The sequence below is a fragment of the Aythya fuligula genome, chromosome 12, assembly GCF_009819795.1.
Source record: "Aythya fuligula isolate bAytFul2 chromosome 12, bAytFul2.pri, whole genome shotgun sequence".
NCBI classification, from domain to species: domain Eukaryota; kingdom Metazoa; phylum Chordata; class Aves; order Anseriformes; family Anatidae; genus Aythya; species Aythya fuligula.
Window position 1 is genome coordinate 17,495,181 of NC_045570.1, and position 21,910 is coordinate 17,517,090.

Genomic DNA, 21,910 nt, shown 5'->3' on the forward strand with positions numbered 1-21,910 from the left:
GATTCAGAAATTTGGATAATGTAAATGCTTTTCATTCAAAATACAAATGTGCCTATACTTTTTAGGGGAAATATTGGGTGTATTCAACTCTGTTTTTTTTCCTTATGTCAGCAGGACCAGGATCCATAAAAGTTGCAAATATGATTTGGAAATCTAATGTCTGAATAAGCTTTGTTACATTTCTGATACAGACTCCCTCCAATCAGATTGAACAGATTGAAGCACTATGAAAATGGTTACTATCAATATTTTGACGCTTTAAGTTTCACCCAGGACCAGTCAGCATACACACGCATACATGCATACACATGTATGCAGAGGAGAGAATGAATTTTGAATCATCTGGGTTTAATTCTGTTTTAAATATAGTTTAAAAAAGCAACTTTACAATTTGCAAATGACAGTAACTATTTCCCCGCATCTTTAGAAAACTGTTCAAATTATTCTTTTCTGTTCTGCATCTCAGTACTTTTGATGTCTCTCATTGTCCTTTAGCAATCAGCTATAGATGTTATACTTTTAAAAGCTCTTCAAGGCAGAAATACATCCTTACCATTTTACCGCTATGAATTGGGTGTGTAGCTTGAATTAAATGACTTCCCAGATTCCATCGTGACAGCGCCACGACTTGGGAGTACAAATCTCCAGGTCGTAATCACGCTATAACAGTCTTGCCCAGTAGTCTACTACAGTGGCATCTTAATGCCTGCAGTCAGCAGTACAAAGCCTAACTGAAGGATCAGGTAGATATTTCATGCGGCCAGTACTGCTGTACCACTTCTGTTCTGTTGCATCTTGTTGGTTAGAGAGTCTCTGTGGAAGGTGACTTGAGCAATATCCAGATGCACAAGGCTGGAGAACCTCCACCCCAATGAGCCTTTCCAGATCGCTCACCTTAATTCCTGTCAGTGCTGCACAACAAGCTGGCACAGATGTGTCATTCAGCACAGATTTGGCACTGATTTTTTCTGTTGTGGTGATACTCAGTATGTTCAAAATGCTTCATTTTGCCTTCCTTCTCTTTCTGTTAAAACATAAGAGCCAAGACCCCTTGACTCCACATGGGAAAAGTCTGGCATCTACCAAGCTCTAGAAGTCAAAAGCAGCATCTGGCTCTGTGCCTAGTTGCCTGGCTGCTCTCCTTTGACCCCCTGAGCTATTTGACTGTTGGCTGTGAAATTGTTTTTTTGTCTAGTGCAAGGTTGTGACTCTGATTAGATTTCCATGTCCATATTATCAACACTGTTCTGTGAAGAGTCTTCTGTGCTAATCAAGCCGCTAGCCACAACCACCATGCATGTCTGCTAGCAACCCCAGGAGGTGTTCTCTGAATGATTTACCTGCATTACAGGAAGAAGATGATGACATTTAAACATTTTAAATTATTTCCATATATATGCTATTTTATTTTAGTTCTGCACTGAATAGGCAAAGTGCATATTTTAATTTGTATTCTGTTGTTCTGCAGCTATAGCCTCTCTGCATCTGTTTGTAGGTCTGTATCTGAAATGTATACCTAATGTTTTGCAGTAGATGATCCCAGTCTAAGGGAATTGTTTTTGTTTTTGTTTTTTTTTTTTTTTTTTTTCCTGCTTCTTTTGCAATACTTGCCTATATATATAGGCCTATATATATATAATACTTGCAATACATATAATGCCAGGGCATGAACATAGTGCAAGGAAATGACAAAGAAAATAGGCTTGACAAACAACAACACTTACTCGTGTCCTGGTGTTCACATAAAACCTTGGGGACTGTCACGTGTTGACATGTTTTAAAACTAAACAACAGAACACAGAAACCTCACAAAGCAGCACTAAATTTCACTAGTGCAATGTAAAGTCAGGAATAAGCAGTAATCGGCACTCCAGAGAGCACAGTCCTGTACACATCTATACAGACTTATCAACGTGCTTATGATTTTCAAAAACTGAGTGGGTGCAAGTAGGCAGAAACATTTATGTTTAACCACCTAAAAAATGGTCTGATTTTCAATACTGCCATACAAATAGGTCTCACTACAGTTAAACGTAAAAAGTGAAGCTCTGTATTCTATATCTGTGTTTTTGTTTTGTTTTGTTTTGTTTTGTTTTTTAATAGTGCTTTTCTTAATGAGTCTATTCTAAATCTTTTTCTAGAAGAGTACTCAAAAAAAAAAAAAAAAAAAAGAATAATCATCTGTACTGCAATGTACTTACAATAAGTAAAAAATGTGGTAGGAAAGACAAAGTACTACTTTCACAATATCCTGTGCCAAATCACAGGTTATACAATTTAGTTTTTTATTTGCACAGCCATCAGTGCTTTGTAGAGCAATCAGGGAAGATAATACAATCCATTTTAAATTCTCATTACTTTAAAAGTGTTGAATCTTCTTAAATTGTTTCAGGGTTAATTGAGAATTCGCAGTTTTACAATAGACTACGAATTGTTTAGGCTGCCCTGATTCCATACTTTTGTGCATACCTTTGTTGCAAAGTTATAAAAACAACAATAAAAAAGAAACAAAGAAGTGAAATGAAATAATGATCTGCATTGTTACTATTCTAGCAATTTGTTTTTACAGAAGATAAAGCTTCTGGATTGATTAATATTTACATAGTTAAGTGGAAGAACATGTTGGGTTGATGGAAAGTCTTAGTGTTTGGTTCTTTTTCATATAACGTCTATGGGGACGATTTCTGCTCCTGGGGAAGACAGTGGAGAAACTCTGAGTGACTTCTGTGGGAGCCAACTGTTTTCAGTGTTTGTCTCTTTTTCTCATGAACTCCAAAAGGTTTGTTACAGTTTGTTACGCGGATTTAGTAACTCACCACCACTTATTTTTACCTTTTCAGAGCACACAAGAGACCAAATCACGCTTCTGAAGTAGGAATTCAACGAGACCATGTCTTTGTTGGCCTGCAAATTTTCCTTTCTTCTACCTATTGCCATTTTATGTCATTTTACCTACTTTATTTTTCCCCTTCTAACAATCTGTTAGTTTTGATTATTCTCTCGGGAGATATTTGCACTGATAAATTATTTTTCGCAGCATTATCACATAGGACACCTTTCACTTGAAAGGTGTTGGCACCTTTCACATGAAAGGCTTGGCACCTACTCATTAAATAGTAACAGGTTTCATGTCAATTATTTACAATTTAAAATATCTGTAGATTTTATGTCTGTTCATGACCTATAACAATTCACTACAAAAAAGGTTAAAAGGTTATTATAGTAAGTATTGACTATATGATTAGAGGTTTTGTTTAAAATAATAAACATTTAATTGGAGAGGGAATTCATGCCAGTTCATTCATCTCTGTGTTGTTATATGACTTAATATCTTTAACTCGTTATAGAATCAGAACATTCCTACATTTATTACTTCAGTCTAATAGGGCAGTTCTTAGTGCATAAAGTTCACAATCTAAATATTTCCAGTAGTGGGGTCTAAATATTTGTGCTGATGACTGCAAACAAAGCACAGCAGTGAATTATGTTACAGGATCTGGGCAGACAGCATTTTCAAATCCTTGTTTGAACAACACACATGTGGTTGAATTGTTCCAAGACTCCGAGCATCTAAATGAAACCATTAGAAGCAGGTAGCTTTGGATTACAAACTGCAAATCAAATGTGTACAAATTAGGGGGTCTGCATGTAACCAGCTCTTGCGTTAGATCTAATGAATCAAACCTCTCTTTTTGATACTGTACACCACCATTTATAGCATCTTCAGTCCCGCCCGAGATAAATAATTTTAATAGAAAAATGAAAAACACTCAGGCAATAAAAAATAAAACTGCTAGTCCAGACAGAATTTTGAGTCTGGAAAAATACTGTGAGAGAATTTATAAAGTTTGTAAATACCCCTGTTGTTGCAGAAGTCCATTGAAAGTGTTTAGGTACTCTACGTATCACTCCAAAGATTGTTAGTAGGAAACAGGTCATATGTAATGTTTCAAATATTGATTTCTGTACGAAGCTTTGGGGCATCTGTACCCAAAAACATTGACTCAAACTTTTCTACCTTTCTCTTTCAAATGAGCCTAACAGTAACGATCCACCTCAAAGGAAGGCACAAGGTTTAAGTTGTATTTTTTAAGCCTTAAGAGATCTACCTCATAAAAGCCAGTGAGTGCAAAGGCATATTCTTTTGTAGTAATGTAATTAGTCTATGTCTAGATATATAATTTGTTAATGACTTTTATCTTTTTATATAGGTACTCAGTTTATAAGGATCCAGCAGGCTGGCTAGAAATTAACCCTACCAATGGTACCATTGGCACCACTGCTATCCTGGATCGGGAATCACCTTATGTTCAGGACAACATATACACTGCTCTCTTTCTGGCAATAGACAGTGGTGAGTAACTATTATGGATTGTATTCATTAAAGTATATGACTTTTTTTTTTTTTTTTTTTTTTTTTTTCCCTGTTTGAAAGCTCATCTTCAAAATGTGCACATTAACAGTAAGCATATGATTCAGCACTTTGGTAAGCAGACACCTAACGGTATCAGAGGTCATTGTGGCAAAACAGAAAAAAATCTTTAAATTTAGAACCACTTTAAGGCTACGTCTCACACATATATTCCTGTGCTGAGATCTCAATATGAGATGGAAATAGTATATGAACAGTCTTGGAAAGTTATAAATAATCTTTTTCAGAGTTAATTTCTTCACAATATTTGCGTAGTTAGTAAGCCTCGGGCACCTAAATACCAATAACAACCCATCCCTGATATGCTGAATTCTATTCTATGAAATGACAGTGGCAATAAAAACATAAGTAAAAACCCTTGTTAAAATGCAGTATTTTTTACATATTACATGGATTAAAGTTCCTTCTGTCAAATATAATCAAAATTAAAGTATCTAGTGAAAACTCAGTAAGTGACTTCAGTGGCACAGAAAGAAAGAGAAAATCCTGAGCATTTCTGCAAATCTCTAGAGCTGACGGCACAAAATAAATAAAAGATTTGTCTGCAATATAACAGCTAATATGTTAACACTTTTTCACAGCTGCAGCTGGTTTAGTCCTGCTGATGAATTGTAAAATGTTCTTTTTAGGAGGGTAATTCTATATTTTTGTAACCACATGACTCAGGGAACATTTGCAGGGCCTGACAGGAAAAAGAAAGTATTATCTTCAATATAAAAGAAAAAAAATCTGCTGACACGATGATTTACTTATCTATTCATATACGTATGAATAGAGCAGTGTGCTCAGGTGGCCAAGAAGGCCAATGGCATCCTGGCTTGTATCAGGAACAGTGTGACCAGCAGGGCTAGGGAGGTGATCGTCCCCCTGTACTCAGCTCTGGTGAGGCTGCACCTCGAGTACTGTGTCCAGTTTTGGGCCCCTCGCTACAAGAAGGACATGGAGATGCTTGAGCGGGTCCAGAGAAGGGCGACGAAGCTGGTGAGGGGCCTGGAGAACAAGTCCTACGAGGAGCGGCTGAGGGAGCTGGGCTTGTTCAGCCTGGAGAAGAGGAGGCTCAGGGGCGACCTTATCGCTCTCTATGGGTACCTCAAGGGAGGCTGTAGCGAGGTGGGGGTTGGCCTGTTCTCCCACGTGCCTGGTGACAGGACGAGGGGGAATGGGCTGAAGTTGAGCCAGGGGAGTTTTAGGTTAGATGTTAGGAAGAACTTCTTCACTGAAAGGGTTGTGAGGCATTGGAACAGGCTGCCCAGGGAAGTGGTGGAGTCACCATCCCTGGAGGTCTTTAAAAGACGTTTAGATGTAGAGCTTAGGGAAATGGTTTAGTGGGGACTGTTAGCGTTAGGTCAGAGGTTGGACTCGATGATCTTGAGGTCTCTTCCAACCTAGAAATTCTGTGATTCTGTATTTGGCTTAAGAAATTTTCATAGAAAAATGTAGTTCTAAACTTATTTCTGTTTTTACTTGCTATTGAATAAAGATCTTTTAAATGCATCTATAAAATGGGGTACACTGGGAAATGTCTTAGGATAAGAGTAAAAAGTCAGGATAATATTTTTTTGGCATTATCAGAAGGACAAATTTGCATCCTGTTTAAAGGTGGAGTCAAATATCCTCAAGAGAAAATGTGGAACAGAAAGTTGAATATTTCTTACTGTGGAAATTGGTCTGAATGAAAATGGATTTTCATAACTTTTTGGGTAGAACTTTATCATGCTCTCAGGGCAGTAACACTCATTCATTCATTCCAAGCCAGGAGCCTTACTGCTAGGTGACCCCTTAAGTCCCAGAACGCTTCCCTGGAAACATTCAAACTCTGGAAAAACAAGAGGAGGGAAAGGTGTCTGTGCACTGAACAGCAGAAGAAGGGAAGGTATTTAACATGGGTTAGAGAGGAAGGAACCCTCTTCCATTGAGATACTGGGTCAGCATCTAATTCTAGCATCTGTTGTGTTTATTTGTAATTTGGTCGTCCTGTTAGCACAGGAGCTGATCTACTTGAACATTATTGACTTCTTTGAATGAAGTAATTAGAAACCACAAGTGTGTATTTAGTATGGGGATGCTAAGGTGTTAATAATGATCATTCAGAGTATTGTACTACTTCATTATATGTAGCTCAGACATATGTGGAAATAGCATTAAATAGCAGTGCTTAAATAGGTGGTATTAACCTTGTGGTCTGTATCAGCCCTGGATTAATTAACAAAGAACACATTAAACTTAGAAGCAGGTTGGTAACTGGAAAAATTGCTGTTGATTTGTCTAACTATGTAATAATGATATCTGGGGGAGCTGGTAGGAGCAAGAGCTGCTCTGGAGCTCCAGCCTCAATGGGCAAAGCCAGAGGAAGATGCTTGCACATCTTCCCAAGTTCAGTTTCTGACAGTACTGCCAAGAGTTTCAGCAGTGTTAATGTCAATTGATAGTATAAGGGATTGCAGACATGATGCTTACTGTGGAAACGTCTGTGAGTTATGTGCTAATTTTTAACAATATTTGTATTCATAGCATATAGAGTTTATATAATTACAGAAGGGATCCGGTTGTCCCATCATATTTCATTTTTTTTATGAAATAAAAAAATGTTTTTAACATTTTTTGTCACATATGGTCATTGTTTTTAAAGTGACCATACCATTTGGGTGCTATTTTAGTTGAAGAAATGACAGCTGAAAACAAAATTTACAGTGATACTTTTTTCATACCATTTCACTGATGTCAACAGAGAATCTGTCACTGGATTCATCAGACACTAGCTTCTGGTTATTACACTTCAGTGCAGGGGACAAGTGCTGGGGCATTTTTCTTATTTGTAAAATGTTGAAGATTTCTGTCAGAAGTAAAACCAGGAGCTTCATGGTTGGTAGTTCTTTATATAAATCCATGTATCTTTTTTTCAGTAAATCACAAAAGTATTCTTTACTGTCATTCAACTCTAAATTGAGTCATTTTACTGCAGTAAGTAATACGGTTGTTTACAAAATTATTTTTGAACTTGATGCTCTTTTTCAGCATTGTCTAATTAACTGAAATGTAGCTAAGTAAGTATGAACTACATTACTTCTGCTCTAAACATCTAAAGGTTCCTGTACCTTCAGAAACACAAGTGAAACAATGTGTAATAGCAAGTTTGATGGACACGGTATTAATTTTATAGATAATAAAGTTTGACCTTTTATTGAGGAAAATTTTACGTTAAAAAGGACTTTTTGGAATGAATATCCTAATTTGCTCTGTACTTTTGATTTCAGTAAAGGTCAAGGTAGTGTCTTTAGAATTTGAAAACTCTTTATTAAATACTTGTGTGGACATAGAGTCTCTGGTCTATTAAAGAAGAAATTAAATAATGGTAGGAAATATCATGAAGCAGAGTTAATACATTGAAGTGTCATGAACTGTGTTTAATCTGAGAATGAGCTCATAATGGGACAAAGTCATATTTATGCAAACTTAGAAAACATCAGAGGTTTCTTTCAATTAACGAAAGTGCCAACAATAGAGATCATTTTATTTATTGAATTCATTATTCAGTAAAAACAATGCAATATCACCACAATACAGTGCAATTACTGGGAGTGTATTTGTAAAACTCGTATAGATTAAATAAAGGCAAGAAGTCATTTCAATTTGAGAAATCTGCTTGCATCAGACCTTCCAGGAGATCTGCTGTGTAACCATGTTGTAAGGTCATCCTACACATGGTAGCACATTATGGAGTATATGGAGGACTCATAAAGCAGAATACGTGTATGTCTCTATGTTTTTCTTATAAGGTCAGTCATGCTAAAAGACTCTGCAGGAAGGGTCCATTTTTCACCTACATTCTTAGAGTTTACGTTAGAATTTAGAAAACATAAGGCAGAAGAAAAACATTAGTATTATGGAGGGGAAGCTAAAAAATAATCTGGAAGATGTATGAAATCTAAAAGAAAAAAAAAAGCTAACTATGGTTTCTCCTTTTCTTTAAGAGGGAGGAAGCAATAACGATATATATTCAAACAGTCTTAAGTTAATGAACAATGTTATTGCACAATATCCTAGTTAATGTTCCCATTGTATAGTCTTTTCCATCTCTTTAGAAGAAAAAACTTGGTTACCTTTGTTTGCATAATACATGGAAAAACCACCTATGCTGTTCAGGTATGTAAGCTGCTGATGAAAAATGCTGAAAAACCAATGCTCAGTCTTGCTGACTTGGCTTAAATACAGTTCTCTACTTCCCTCTTCTGATGCCACCTGGGCAGGGCACAAGTAAGTTAGCAGTGTTCTCCCACTGAGACAGAAACTCTCAGCTATTGCCAGTGAGCCAGCTTCTGCCAGGTTCACGTTTTTAATAGATACAGCTTTCAATATACTAAATCGCAGTAAGCAGAGTTTCTTACAGCAATAACCCAGGAGTGAAAACCACCTTTTTCTTTTATGAAAGTGTTTTGCTCCCTGTGTTCCATCACCATCCCCAGCTTTTGACATCTTAAGTGTTTGCATGGCAGCCATCCATAGTATAGGCAGGATGTCCAACAGGAGGGTTGAGCTGCAGGAAATCAGCTTCAGGAGCAGTAATCTCTATTTCATGGACTATACATGAAACAATAAGTTATAAGAAGCCATAAGAAGTTATGTCTAGATTGGAGTGATTTCAGTGTTTGCCTCGAGTTGCACTGGTCATTATTTATTTATTGATTTATATTTAAAAAGGGAATTTTGGTTCCATGACTGTATCCAGTTTGCCATTCTAAGGAAAATGAGGAAGGATTCAGAGTCTAATTTTCACTTTTTTCCTTTTTTCTGGGTACCACATGAACTACTTTCAGGCATTCATTGTGCTCTTCTTGATACTCCTAATCGTTAAAAGGAAAAATTTTCATTCTGTAGTACAGGTAATGAACAGAAACAGACAACAGCTAGAAAAAAAATGGAGTAACAAAGATGTGTAACAATTTGGAAACAGAATTTTTCCTTACATGTATCTAACCTGTCTTCTTGCTTCATATGTACGTAATTAAATTACCACAGATTGATTCCACCTAAAACATGCTATTTTTGAAGAAATCAGGCAATTAGTTGCCATGGCTACCCAATTAAGCCAGTTTTATACTCCTTATCTTAATTGCTGTATTAATTGAGAAGAGAAAATAAACTGAATACTCATCCTTTTCTTGCCATTTTAAATTTCAATAAAATATGAATCGCACACAAAATATTGTTTTAATTTGTCATCATGGACTCATGATTAGAAAAAGAAATTAGAATGCTGAAAACAGTATTTAAGACGGATGGCATATGTCAGTAGCAATTCAATATGCTGAAAGAGCTGTGCTCTTTTGAAATGTAATTACTCAAAAATAGGATCTGCATATATTATCTGAATGAATGAAGGATTGCAACTTTTAGCAATTATTTATTTTATAAATCAAAAAAATCAATATGCCAATGCATATTTTTAAAATAGGAAATTTCAGCTCATGGGAAATTTGGGACCTCTTTTATAGAAAATGTCAGCGTGTGGCATTTATAAGGCCAGTTTCTGAGTATGTCAGATTCTGAGCAGCACATCCATATCTTAGTATCTTCCCACTGTTGGTTCCATTTACTTTAGTTGAACCATTAATGGAGTTCAGCTTGAACACAAAAAGTATTGGAATATGCCTTTCTGAATGGGATTTATGCCTGCACAGAGAGTACCTGCTGCCAAATCACCAGGCATGCACACGTTTTCTGATTAGAAAAACAGCATATGGAGGAAAAAGAGAATTATGAGGGAGGAGACTCAGAAATTTCAGTTAAATTTTCATAGCAGTATTGTTATAAAGCATGAACCATTATTTCTCACAGTCTATATCTGAAATATAATCACTTAAAGAGAGAGCATGTTACATAGTCTAACCACATACTGCACAGTCTGAATGCATAGCTCCCTCCAACACTTCGGAAATTTCTACAATGTTCCTTTCATTCTTTGTTCTCCTCTTTTCTTGCCCTATTGAATACAACAAAACAGCTTCTCCTTCCCGTATACATGAAGATGAAAATAGAGAAATTGGTGAAAAAAAACACATCCAAGGAGAGATCGTAGGCAGTCCTACAATTTGTGGTTAGTTACATGGGAGTAAAATGAAGGAAATTCTGTAGACATCATTAGAGTTGTTCCAAATTGACCTTTGATATGACTATGATTCAAATATGGTTTATAGAAGTTTAAAGAGAGAAAGCTTTATTCATGATGGGTCAGAGGAAAGGTAATTGTGCCAGAAATTAGAAAACTCATATTCTCAAAGGCTTTTTTTCTGCTCAGATATGAAGAAAAATTGTTCTTACTGTAATTGCTCAAACAGTTAGTTCTACCTTCTCATTCTGTATCCATTTAACTGTTAGCCAACTAAGAAGTAGCATCTGGAAAAAATAAAAAAATAAAAAAAATTAGTCTTTGCGGGTTAAATAAATGATAGTGCAAGATTAAAAAATACTGCTAAATGGTAAACCATAAATAGCAAAATTGAAAATAAATAATTTCCATTCTATCAGCTTGAGAGAAAATCTGTATGGCAATGGATACCCTACAGATTTGGCAGAGGACAAACCACTTGCTCTAGGAATTAAATGGCCTTGTAATTTCTGCATCATGACATAGAAGGACATAAATAATATGTATTAATTTGATGGTTCTGGAAGCTTAATTAAGTAAGAAGAAAATAGTGCAGAAGTCTTTTTACCATTCGTAATGAGCATGTAGAAAGGGACAGTTCATGCTCTATTCTTCCTAAAATACTGTTCTAGTTTCAAGCAGTACTATGGCTTAGATCTACATGTATGTAGCCACTGGATTCTTTAAAGCGGTTGATTTTTCTTCTTTGGAAATTTGATAAATACCACCAGAATCCCTGATCTCCAATGCTCTTCAAAAAGAAGGTATATTAATTTGAATTAAATTCCTTCTTTTCCTAATAATTCTTAATTAAACATTGTTCTGTAAAAGCAGTTCTATAAATATTGTTTTGCTGTAAAGACCAAGATAGAAAACATTAATGTTTTATAAACAGAATTATTTATATATTTAGCTTTTGATGCCATTAGGTGAACTTTCCAAACTTAAGTAAAAACATGTATTCTTATGCCTTAACTCTTTATGTTTCGTGTCTTGGGATTTTGGTAGTTGATTATCAATCCTTTGTTTCTTAACCGCGCCACTAAACAAATTGTATTATGTACAAGTATAAACTGACTTTCATCTGATTTAGCAAAGGCTACCTTTCACATAGCATGTGGAAAATTATTTTTGTGTTTGATAATACTTATTTATCCCTTGTGCAACTTGTTCTGCTTTAGATCAAATCAAGTTTGGTGTCAAACAAGAAAAAAAGTCAAGCTCAAAGAGAAAATATTTCTTGAAGATTTTCATGTTGGTTTTCACAAATGAAATTCAGTTTAGCTGAAAAAATGTTGTTATATCCAATTTGTTTAGCTAATAATATCCTTTAAATCTACAAATTAAAAAATATATATATTTTAAAAACACACTTCTAGAAGATATATATCTCGGTTATTCCAAAGAGGGACTTTGGAATTAAAAAACAAAATAAAATTCAGAACTCAAAGCTTAATGAAGGATGGATAATATAGGTTTAATTATTTGATTTTAGAGGCCTGTTAACCGAAGAATATCATTTTAAGTAGCACTGTTCAAGTAATTGTTTTACCTGGATACATACGTAAGAACATTTCCACAGCTTTAAGAAATATGCTTTTTCATTTTCAAGAATAATCTAAATTCACTGTAATTTCAGATGTCCCAAACTGTTCATTTTCTAAGTTTTGAGTATGTTTTTGAATGCTTGTATAATGTATTCAGGGTCATTTAGGCTAATGTTGGCACTTGAAAATAGGAAAGCTGGAAGAAAAGGACTAAATCTTTCATGATTTTGTTTGTGTGTGTGTTTGTTTATGTTGCATTTAAACAACATTTCCATCTTGCAAATATTCTACTAATTTAGAACAATCATTCTATCTGGCTCCTGTAAGTACATGCCAGCAATTCAGTGTAAATGGATGTCTATGCTTAACCACTGCATGCCCAACCCTACTCTTAGAAGTGAATGTAGGGTCTAAACATGAAAACTGTTCCAACAGTGAAGTGCCTAATTAGTTTTTCCCAGTGCTATTGTTGTTGTTATTGCTCGGTTAATGGAGGAAAACACCATTGCATGTGAAAATGTCAGGCTGGCATGGCTCACATGCTGGTACAGCCAGTGGTATGTTTCCCAGGGCTTCCTTAGCATTGAGTGAAACAAATGTGTGAACTCAAAATGCTCTCATGAAAGTCACATATTGAGTTAACATCATATAAAAACAACTTTCATATAAATGATTTGATGCTACATAGCTATTAACATCTTCACTGACTACTTTAAAGCTTCTGTAGATATGTCTACATAAAGTGTGGTGAGACATTTGGACATGATTGCGGACTTACTCATGCAGAATGGAACCATCTATCAAACTTTTATGATACTAACTGTAGGATAGAAATGCAGGTGCAATGAAATAGGATGCTATGCAGGCAATCCTTAGTCACATGACATTTCCTTTGGATACCCCCAAAAATTAAGCCCTTGACTTTCCCTGACTTCTAAAGATGTTTGGTTTCTTACTGTGCTAGGCATATTTGAAAGTCTCACTTCCTGCGTGGTGTTTGCCAACTCTGTGTTTCTGTTGTCATGTCAAGTAAATGAAAATAGTTGTTGTTGGAAGATACACTGATGAGGAATATCTTAATTCAGTTTCAAAGCAGGTCAAATATCATCTTTAATTTCAGGAAGCATAGTTCAGCCATATTAGAAATCTGTATACAACAACATCACATCTCTGTAAGAAAATTAGAAAGGGGAACATGAAATGTCTCTTCATGTCCATAAAAATGTTATGCTCAGATTAAATGCATCATCAGCCATTCAACCATATGATTGCTTGTTAGACATGCCATTTTATGCAAGTCTTGATACTTCAGAGAAATGTCGTCTTAGTCCATGGCCATCATTGTCCATAATTGGTATCTTTTAAGAATCTAACTACCTGATTCGCAGCCTCATTTGAGTAGTTAGATGTCTAAATGCCATCATTGTTCCTATGGGAACTTTCTGGACCAAAGCTTAACGCTAGTTTTCAAATTTCTTGGCCAGGTTTTTCTATAGAGGTCTCATATCTCAAGACATTATATTAATAATTCTGATATGATTCTGCCTAGCTTTTCATTAAAATACAACTAAATAAAAGTATACATATTATATTTTTCTATAATATTTCTTTTGATACTGTTCTTTAAAGTAAAGGTAGCAACACAGTCATTTATGCTGATAGCACTAAAATTAAATTTAACGTCTAGATCTTCTAGTAACAGTTCTTTGCATTACAGAGTCTGATCCACAGACAATAGATCCCATCATATTCTATGGTGGTATCTAACTCATGAAATAGAACTACTTTTTTTAGTCTATTTTTTGCTCATTGCATCTTACAACAGCAGTAGCTATTGCCGAACTGAAGACTGCTATCAGAAGCTTTTTATGTGGTCTAATGCTAGGATATGAAGACATTAACAGTCCTAATGCAATTCAGATAATGTATCATAGATTTCCAATTGCAGCATGATCTAAGACAAATCTGTACATTTTTAGTGTTCCCAACCACATTTTCAGTCTCACAGACCTTAACTAACTTGGAAGACCTTACCTGCATTACAGTCTCATTGAAGATTACTCATTAAGGTTCTCAGTTTTGACCTAGATTATTAAAATCAGGATTCAATACCAAGCTCTGATTTTCTTTCAGTATCCAAACTAGCCATCCTTCAGTCTGTTTAGCAGCTTTTACATATGTGAGTAATGAGTAACACGATGAGATTTCGTTCATATGCTATAGTATGTTCACTGCTATGCCACTTATGGGAGCCTTAGGAGGAATGTGAAAGTTTCTCTGTCCCAAATGATTCTAAGTACCTGCAGGTTCAAAGAATTCAGCCTCAGTAGGAATAGCCAGTTCAGTGGCAAAAATGGGAGCTGAGCTCTTTTGAAAAGGTGCTTCCAAGGGTTATCAGACTGAGCCCTTGGTTTAAGCCTTGATTATCCTTTCAGCTAAAGTTTTACAATAAAAATTAGAAGTTTTATTTCAGAATTTAAATATGCTAAGGAACTCTTTCATTTCAAAACTAGAGCTGTCTAGAGATCATGGGATTTTTGAACGTTTCTTATTTCAAAGGCATATTACTGTCAAATTTATAAAAGTCATATATTCCCAATGGATATGTTGTGACCATTTTTCCTTGATTCACTTTTTGTTGCATTTTTTATGACATGCATGTTAACAAGCATCAGTTTATGACCTTGACATTAGCTTATTTTTTCTTTAGGAAGACTTTATAAATCACTGAAAGATTTTGTTTGAATCATTAGAAATAAAACAACCAGAGAATAAGTCATTGAAATGGACAGAAGCAATTTCCTTTCTCCTTATTTGTGCATAATAGTTGACTGGCCCATAAGCCATATAAAGATAGTGAAACATTAACATAGCAGAAAAAAATGCAGCCATATCTGCATTTGACAAAATAACAGTACATTCATAATGCTGTTGGCTTCTTAATTTCAAAAGGCAGATTTTAATATTACTGACTTCAGAGAAAGATAAGAAGGGCAGTGCATATGACATTATCAGTCCAGTGTGGAAATAATGCATTCAAAATTAAAGACAGCAGTTTAATTAAGTGCATGAAAGGCTGGCTTTTATGATCATATTTCAAATACTTGAATGTCTTTTCATCCATTCTGCTGTATGACTTTACTTAATAATATATCAAGAACAAAAAATGTATTGGAGTCTTTCTGCAAATTCAATTAGTCCAATAAAAAGTGAAAAATAATTTCTTTTTCATTAAAAAGAACTCAACCCTAAACCTCCTGATGACAAAGTGAGAGATGGGGGGGAGCTAAGGAACTATGAAAATTCTGCCTTTATTATGCATTTATGTGTGCATGAAACAGATGAAGTGTCACCATTAGTAACATTTGTTATTTGAAAGGACTAATTGCATTCTGTTACAGTTAGGAGTTTATCAGATCCAGACCACAGAGTATTTACTTCTCCCTTGCTATGCACTCACAGTGCAGCAGTAATTCCATAGTTTGGTGGGCTGCTAAAGTGTACCTCTTTCAATGATAAACTCAAAACCACTGTCACATGTTGCAGTACTGCTTTACAGGTTAAGAACAATCTCTTGAATCCTTTCTACCTGCTGAGGGGTTTATAGGTAAGGGAAGTGCAGAGATTACAGATCTTGAATAGTAAACCAGTAAAATGAGCAACACAAACAACTCTTCAGTAAGTTCCGCATTTAAAGTGGGAAATTAGCAAGTATGGTATATAATGAAGGAAAAAATGTCCTTTTGGAAAACTTTTAGATCAGTCCAAATGGGATAGCAAAGGGATCTGTAATACGATTTTGATATTTAGACCAAAATCAGTAGGTTACTGGCTCAACCATGGCACACATCTGTAGTGACTGAAAGTTATTACTTGTCAGCTCCTCTCTGACCTCTGTGAAATGAGGTGCTTGGATCAGTCTGGCTCCCAGTGGGCAGATGTCTCCATTACAAACACTTCCAGTGCCATGGCTGGTTTGTCAGTCATAGCCTCAGTGTAAAGGCTTGTCCTGGTACCATGGTGAATAAACACCATCCTCACCTCTGAAACTGGATCTTTCAGGTCAGGGCTGAGACAGGCTGGCAAATAATTCGAGAAAGCTTGAAACTCCACTGCTAGCACAGGATGGCTCTGGGAAAATAAAAGATCTCATTTTCTAGCGTTGCAGGCTGGCAGGTTTTACTTCACAACATAAGTAAACGTTGGGCCTAAGGGCTGTTGAGGAATGATCTGCTCCTGGTCTGTTTATGGGTCCCAACCATACAAATTGATTCTCTTCTGCTGTCATTTTTCCTCCTATTTGTCTTGTTATTGGTTCTTTTAATACCACACTGTCTATGTAGGGGATGTTTCCCACTATCATTCTCTCAGTATGTGTCCATGAACAGCTTCTGTTCCAGATACCTATTCATGTCCTAATCTCATTTTGACTTCAAAATATTATTCTTCCAGAGGTTTCCTTAGAATAATTGTCCATACTGTAGAGAAACAGATAGGGTGCATTTTGAAAATATAGCAACAATTTACAATAGTGACTCTTCCATATCTTGAAACAGTAGTTTTCATGTAAAAGAAGGAAGACATATAAAAATTATTTTCCTTGGCAAGCATGCCAAGAGAATAAGAGAAATGTTTATGAAGTATGATTTAATAAACACTTGTGTTCTTTCTTCGCTTAGGTAACCCTCCTGCTACAGGTACAGGAACTTTACACATCACCTTGGAGGATGTCAATGACAATGTCCCATCCCTTTATCCAACACTGGCAAAAGTCTGTGATGATGCAAAAGATCTCAGAGTAGTGGTACTAGGAGCATCAGACAAAGACCTTCATCCCAACACAGATCCATTTAAATTTGAACTGAGTAAGCAATCCGGCCCAGAAAAATTGTGGAGAATCAGCAAGATTAACAGTAAGTTTATTTATTTATGTATTTATTTATTTATTTATTTTTCTTATGCATTTAGTCCTCTTGCCTCTAACTCAAAGTATAATCACCTCGAGGCTGTTCATTATGTGAATTCAACAGCAGCAGTGCATGGAAGTCCTGCAGGATGAATCCATTACTGCTGCTGTCCAGTGTTTTTTTCTAGGACCAGCTGCCTGGTGGGAAATACTAATAGTTTGTCTGCATTTTGTCTGACACAAGATTCTTTCTCCTCTTAATACATCGTCCAAACTTTTCTCTTTTAGTATTGCTTTAAAGAATGTCTACTGATGACCTATAATTTTGTAAAGGTTACCATATTTTTTTTTTCCATGGAATTTGTTTGCAAGGGATGCACAAAGCTTTGCTATAGGACAGCATGGATCTTTTGCATGGGCTTTAGCAGTACAACTGAAAAACTTGCTGATTTCATGTATTTGAACTTTAGAATTCACAAATACAATACCCAAATGTACTGGATATATATATATATTATCATCAGTAAGAGCATTTTAGAATTGTGAGGACCAGAACTGGACACAGTACATCATGAGTGGCCTGACACTGAGTGGGATGATCACATCCCTATCCCTGCTAGTGATGAGCCTACTGATGCAGCCAAGGATCCACTTTGTCTCAATTGTTGCAGTGGCACACTGCTTACGTTAAGCTCGATGTCCCCCATGCCTCTTTCAGCAAAGCTGTTCTCTGGACTTTTAGCAACTCATTTCATATTCTGCTTAGAAAGGACTAAAAATGTCTGTGCTATCATGGACAGTGTGAAGGAGTCATTTTCTTTGCTGTTTCCCTGTTTGCCAGTGATGAAACCACCCTGTGCTAAACCTCCTAAAAGAGCACACCTGGCTACTAAGAGCTGTTAAGTCTCACTGTTGCTTAGATGAAGCAGAACTGTGGATCTGAAGGGGCATTATTTCCCTTCACTGCTGCCTTAGTGAAATTGTGGAAGCAGTTAAACAGTTTCACCTGTGCTTCCTTGCAAGAAGGGAATTTTCCTTTGGCAAATAGATAAGTTCTTCCCTCTCGTGTTGCTTTGGGGATGACATGCCTTAGCATTTCATTACTATATTCATTTCCACAGTAAACTCTGCCAATAATTTGAAGACCAAATAATATATTTAAACAAAAGGGACTCTTGAAAGTCTTTCTTTTGATGGGGTTTGGAATATGTTTGCAATTAGCTGTAAGCCCCTGAAAGAATTTCTGTAACTGCCTCTTCTTTATGTAAGAAGTACAATTCTCTTCAATTCAGTTCAATTCTCTAATCTTTTTCTTAGAGTGCTCTCATTTTCTTCTTAATTTCCAGGAGTAACTGTGGCATATCTGATACTGTTTACAGATTCCTCTTCTTACCCAAGTGACTACTATTTGGCTAATTCTTACCTCCTGATCATTTTCAGATACTCATGCCCAGGTCGTCCTGCTTCAAAACCTGAAAAAGGCCAATTACAACATCCCAATCTCAGTGACAGATTCTGGAAAACCACCTCTGACTAACAACACAGAACTGAAATTACAAGTGTGTTCCTGCAAGAAATCCAGAATGGACTGCAGTGCAACTGATTCCCTTCATATCAGCATGACCCTGATCCTTCTTTCACTCTTCAGTTTATTTTGTAAGTCTTTTCTTTAACTGTAAGTAATGAAGTGTTATTTAGCTGCTTATCTGTGCACTCTATAAGAAAACTTACCAAGGGAGAAGTTAAATTCATACATTGATAGCATAATGCAGTAACTTTATTTTTTCCCTGAGGAAGTAGCTACATAAAAGTAGGAGGGGAAGGCTTTTTCACTCTCACAAAGTAGCAAAAAATGCCTGGTTGTCAAATTAAGAAATAGAAGCAATAATTCTAAGAATCAAAGAGAATTAAAGCTAGCATATGATAAACTAAGAAGTACCAGCTGTAGTAACAGATTTGTGAGACACTTTCTTTCATCTCTCCCCACTTGAATTCAATTCAAAATCAGAAACAGGAGATTAAAGGTGTTCTTGTAACAATAGCTATTCTGGGTCACCATGAAAATGAGTACTGCCTGCTTCGATCTATTCCTCTGTATGAAGTGCACAAGCAACTGGAACATAAGGAACTTACTCAAGATTCTGGCCTTAGAGACAGACAAAATTGATAATCAGAATTGCACATCTGGGTTGGGGGAGAGAGAGAACTGATGCATACAGAGGACGCTTCTGCTGCTTCTGAGAAAGCTTTCTAAAAGTCTTATGAAATTCCTAATCTGAATTAGAAGGTGATGAAAAATAAAAAATCATAATAATAATAAAAAAAGGAAATCCCAGAATAACTGCAGAGTAGAAATTCAAAGCTACAGAATTTTGACGTCTAACCCAGATATGTACCTGCCTTGCCCTGTGACGGTTTTCAGCAATTTTTTGATGTCTGTTAAAAAGGAATTGCTGTATCCCCTATTGTAGCAAACTATTATTCAAGGATTATTACCATCATCTAATGTTAGCAGAATGCATTGCATGGTGAAATACTACCTGAGCCATAGTAAGAGGCCATATATTCTTGATGAGGTACAGCCTACCATGAGGCAGAGGTAGAGGTCAAGGCAGATATAGTTTACACATCTGAGGCTTGGTGTATGCTTGATAACACACAGTGTCAATTTTGTTTTCTTATAACATATTACTTTTATCCCAAAAGGTTAGCATGAAGGTCATTGTGAGAGAATTAGAAGTAGCTGATGTTTGTGATGCTCTTTGAAGATGAAAAAGACTATATAAATGCTAAGTGCAAATTCCTGTTCTTTGTTCCAATCAGTGACATCTGAAGTATCTCCATTGGCTTTGCTTCAGTTGTTCTGAGTTTAGTCGACTGGAAACAAATGCAGACTTCAGCTGTTAGAAGTAATATGTTAGAAATATGTGACAGTACATGACACCATTGCATCATTGATATAAATATGCAGCCCATTGATTCAAATATATTCTTGTTACCACTTCATAAATGTTGCTGGGGCTACACTAAGCATGACTTTCACCACTGGGCTAACATTTTTAGATACGATTTGTGCTTGAACTTTATTTGCATTATTGAATCTGCTTAGAATATATTCGGGTAGAGAAAAGCATTTGCATTTGAAAGTATTCATGTTGACGTTTTCTAGCCCCCAAAGAGGTCTGATCACTTTCCTTAGATTGAGTTATAAAAAGCAGTTCTAGGTGTTGGAAAATGCTTCTTGAGTTGATCTTCTGACTACAGATCTTCCCCAGCTGAACTGTGGGCGGAATATAGGCCCCTGGCATCTGAGCACTGCGTGGTGCTCGGAATGACACAGGGATTCCCTCTCCTACTGTAAAAGATTAAGTAGCACTGAATAGTCTTAACAACGTGAAAAAATAAGACATGCCTCAAGCCTTTCTAGGCAAGTCTTATATTCCTTCAGAGTGCTGTAATAGTAAGTATTGAGAAAGAGAACTGTAATCTTAAGCAACGAGTGGAGTAAGAATGTGCACGTAATCTGCCAGCAGTTTATTCAGTGTTACTTACTGGTACCAGTCTGTTCTCTGAGCAATAAAACCAAAACAAAGGGACACTGCAGGTGAGTTGAAGGGATGGTGAAGGATCTCCTCCTTGAGACTAAGGATGTTTGTACACAGTTGTTGTAAGTGATAGCATGAATTCTCTAGCTAGGTTTCAGCATAGCCAGATGTAGTCTTCAGCACAGGACTGTACTGTTTTTTTTTGCCAACATTTGCTACCATTTAGTTGTGTATTTCAGTTTCACCCAGTCATGCAGAGGGAGGGTAGTACTCCGTGTCTGGTACAGTTATCTATTCATGTTTGTGCGAAGCCAGCAAGCATAACAAGCATTTTCCTTAGGTGCAGACGGAGACAGAGAGATGTGAAAGAATGGGGCCACGAGACAGTTTAAATAATGTGGTTCTGTATCTGAACTTCTATAAAATCATAGAATGTGCTGGTATCATTGCATTCCCAATTCATTTCTACACACAGTTCGTTTATAGCTGCGATTAGTTCCATTGCAATGTTTTGTCTAGTCCAAATATTTATCAGAGTAATCAAAGATTACGATGCCATAAAAACAAAGAGAACTTTAGTGCTTATTGAACAGATGAAATATCCCATTTCTAGTGACAAGTTATGGGTTTAATTTTTGCAAAAGCCCTTACGAGGCTCACTTTGCTCCCAGTATTTATGTTTTATGAGGCTCTTGTTCCTAGGAGGTAAATCCTTCAGTCAAATGAACTTTGTTATTCATGCCAAAGTATTTCTTTTTGTATTTGACATCTGGTGTGAGGATAGATAGCCCTGTGAAAGAGCTGTTCATGGTAAAAATGCCCTGCATGAATTTCCTCCCTTTACAAAACATCTTGGTATTATCATTTAAATGGTACAATTATTATCTATACTTAGAATATGTGCCTCTTTTGTAAGTCATGGAAGAAGTCATATGTGGCAGATTTCTGAAGTAACTCAGCATAGAACTGAAGAGCCTGATTAAAACTGTAATGCATGCAAAAAGCAGCAGTCTCACCTATTCTGTAGCTGCCTACTGTGTTCAGGATATTGAGGGATAATGGTATACAGACTAGAGAGTTGCCCAGATATACTTATAACAAGAGAAATTTTAGGAGTTCTTGTCAATCAGAAGTAAGAAATGTGAGATAATGAAGTATATGGGCAGACTGCAGCTTTTCCACAACAAAACAATAAACTGTTTGGTGGAATTAAAAGATGCTGAATGAACAGTTGATTTCTAGGTCCTACTGCAGCCAACATAGAACCAATTTGTTCAGATATAACTTAGACTTTAGTAATTCAGATTGAGGAAGAAGAAGATATCAAAAACTAGA

The 21,910-nt window shown here is 36.1% G+C and overlaps 1 protein-coding gene across 1 annotated transcript in view; it reads left to right on the top strand.

Annotated features, from left to right (window-relative positions):
- The window catches only part of CDH13 (cadherin 13), a 482,496-nt gene that overhangs the window by 443,778 nt on the left and 16,808 nt on the right, over positions 1 to 21,910 (top strand). Inside the window, exons 11-13 of the mRNA XM_032195360.1 lie at positions 4,212 to 4,354; positions 16,804 to 17,037; positions 18,471 to 18,686. Of these exons, the coding sequence (XP_032051251.1) occupies positions 4,212 to 4,354; positions 16,804 to 17,037; positions 18,471 to 18,686 (593 nt within the window). The remainder of the gene's footprint in view (positions 1 to 4,211; positions 4,355 to 16,803; positions 17,038 to 18,470; positions 18,687 to 21,910) is intronic.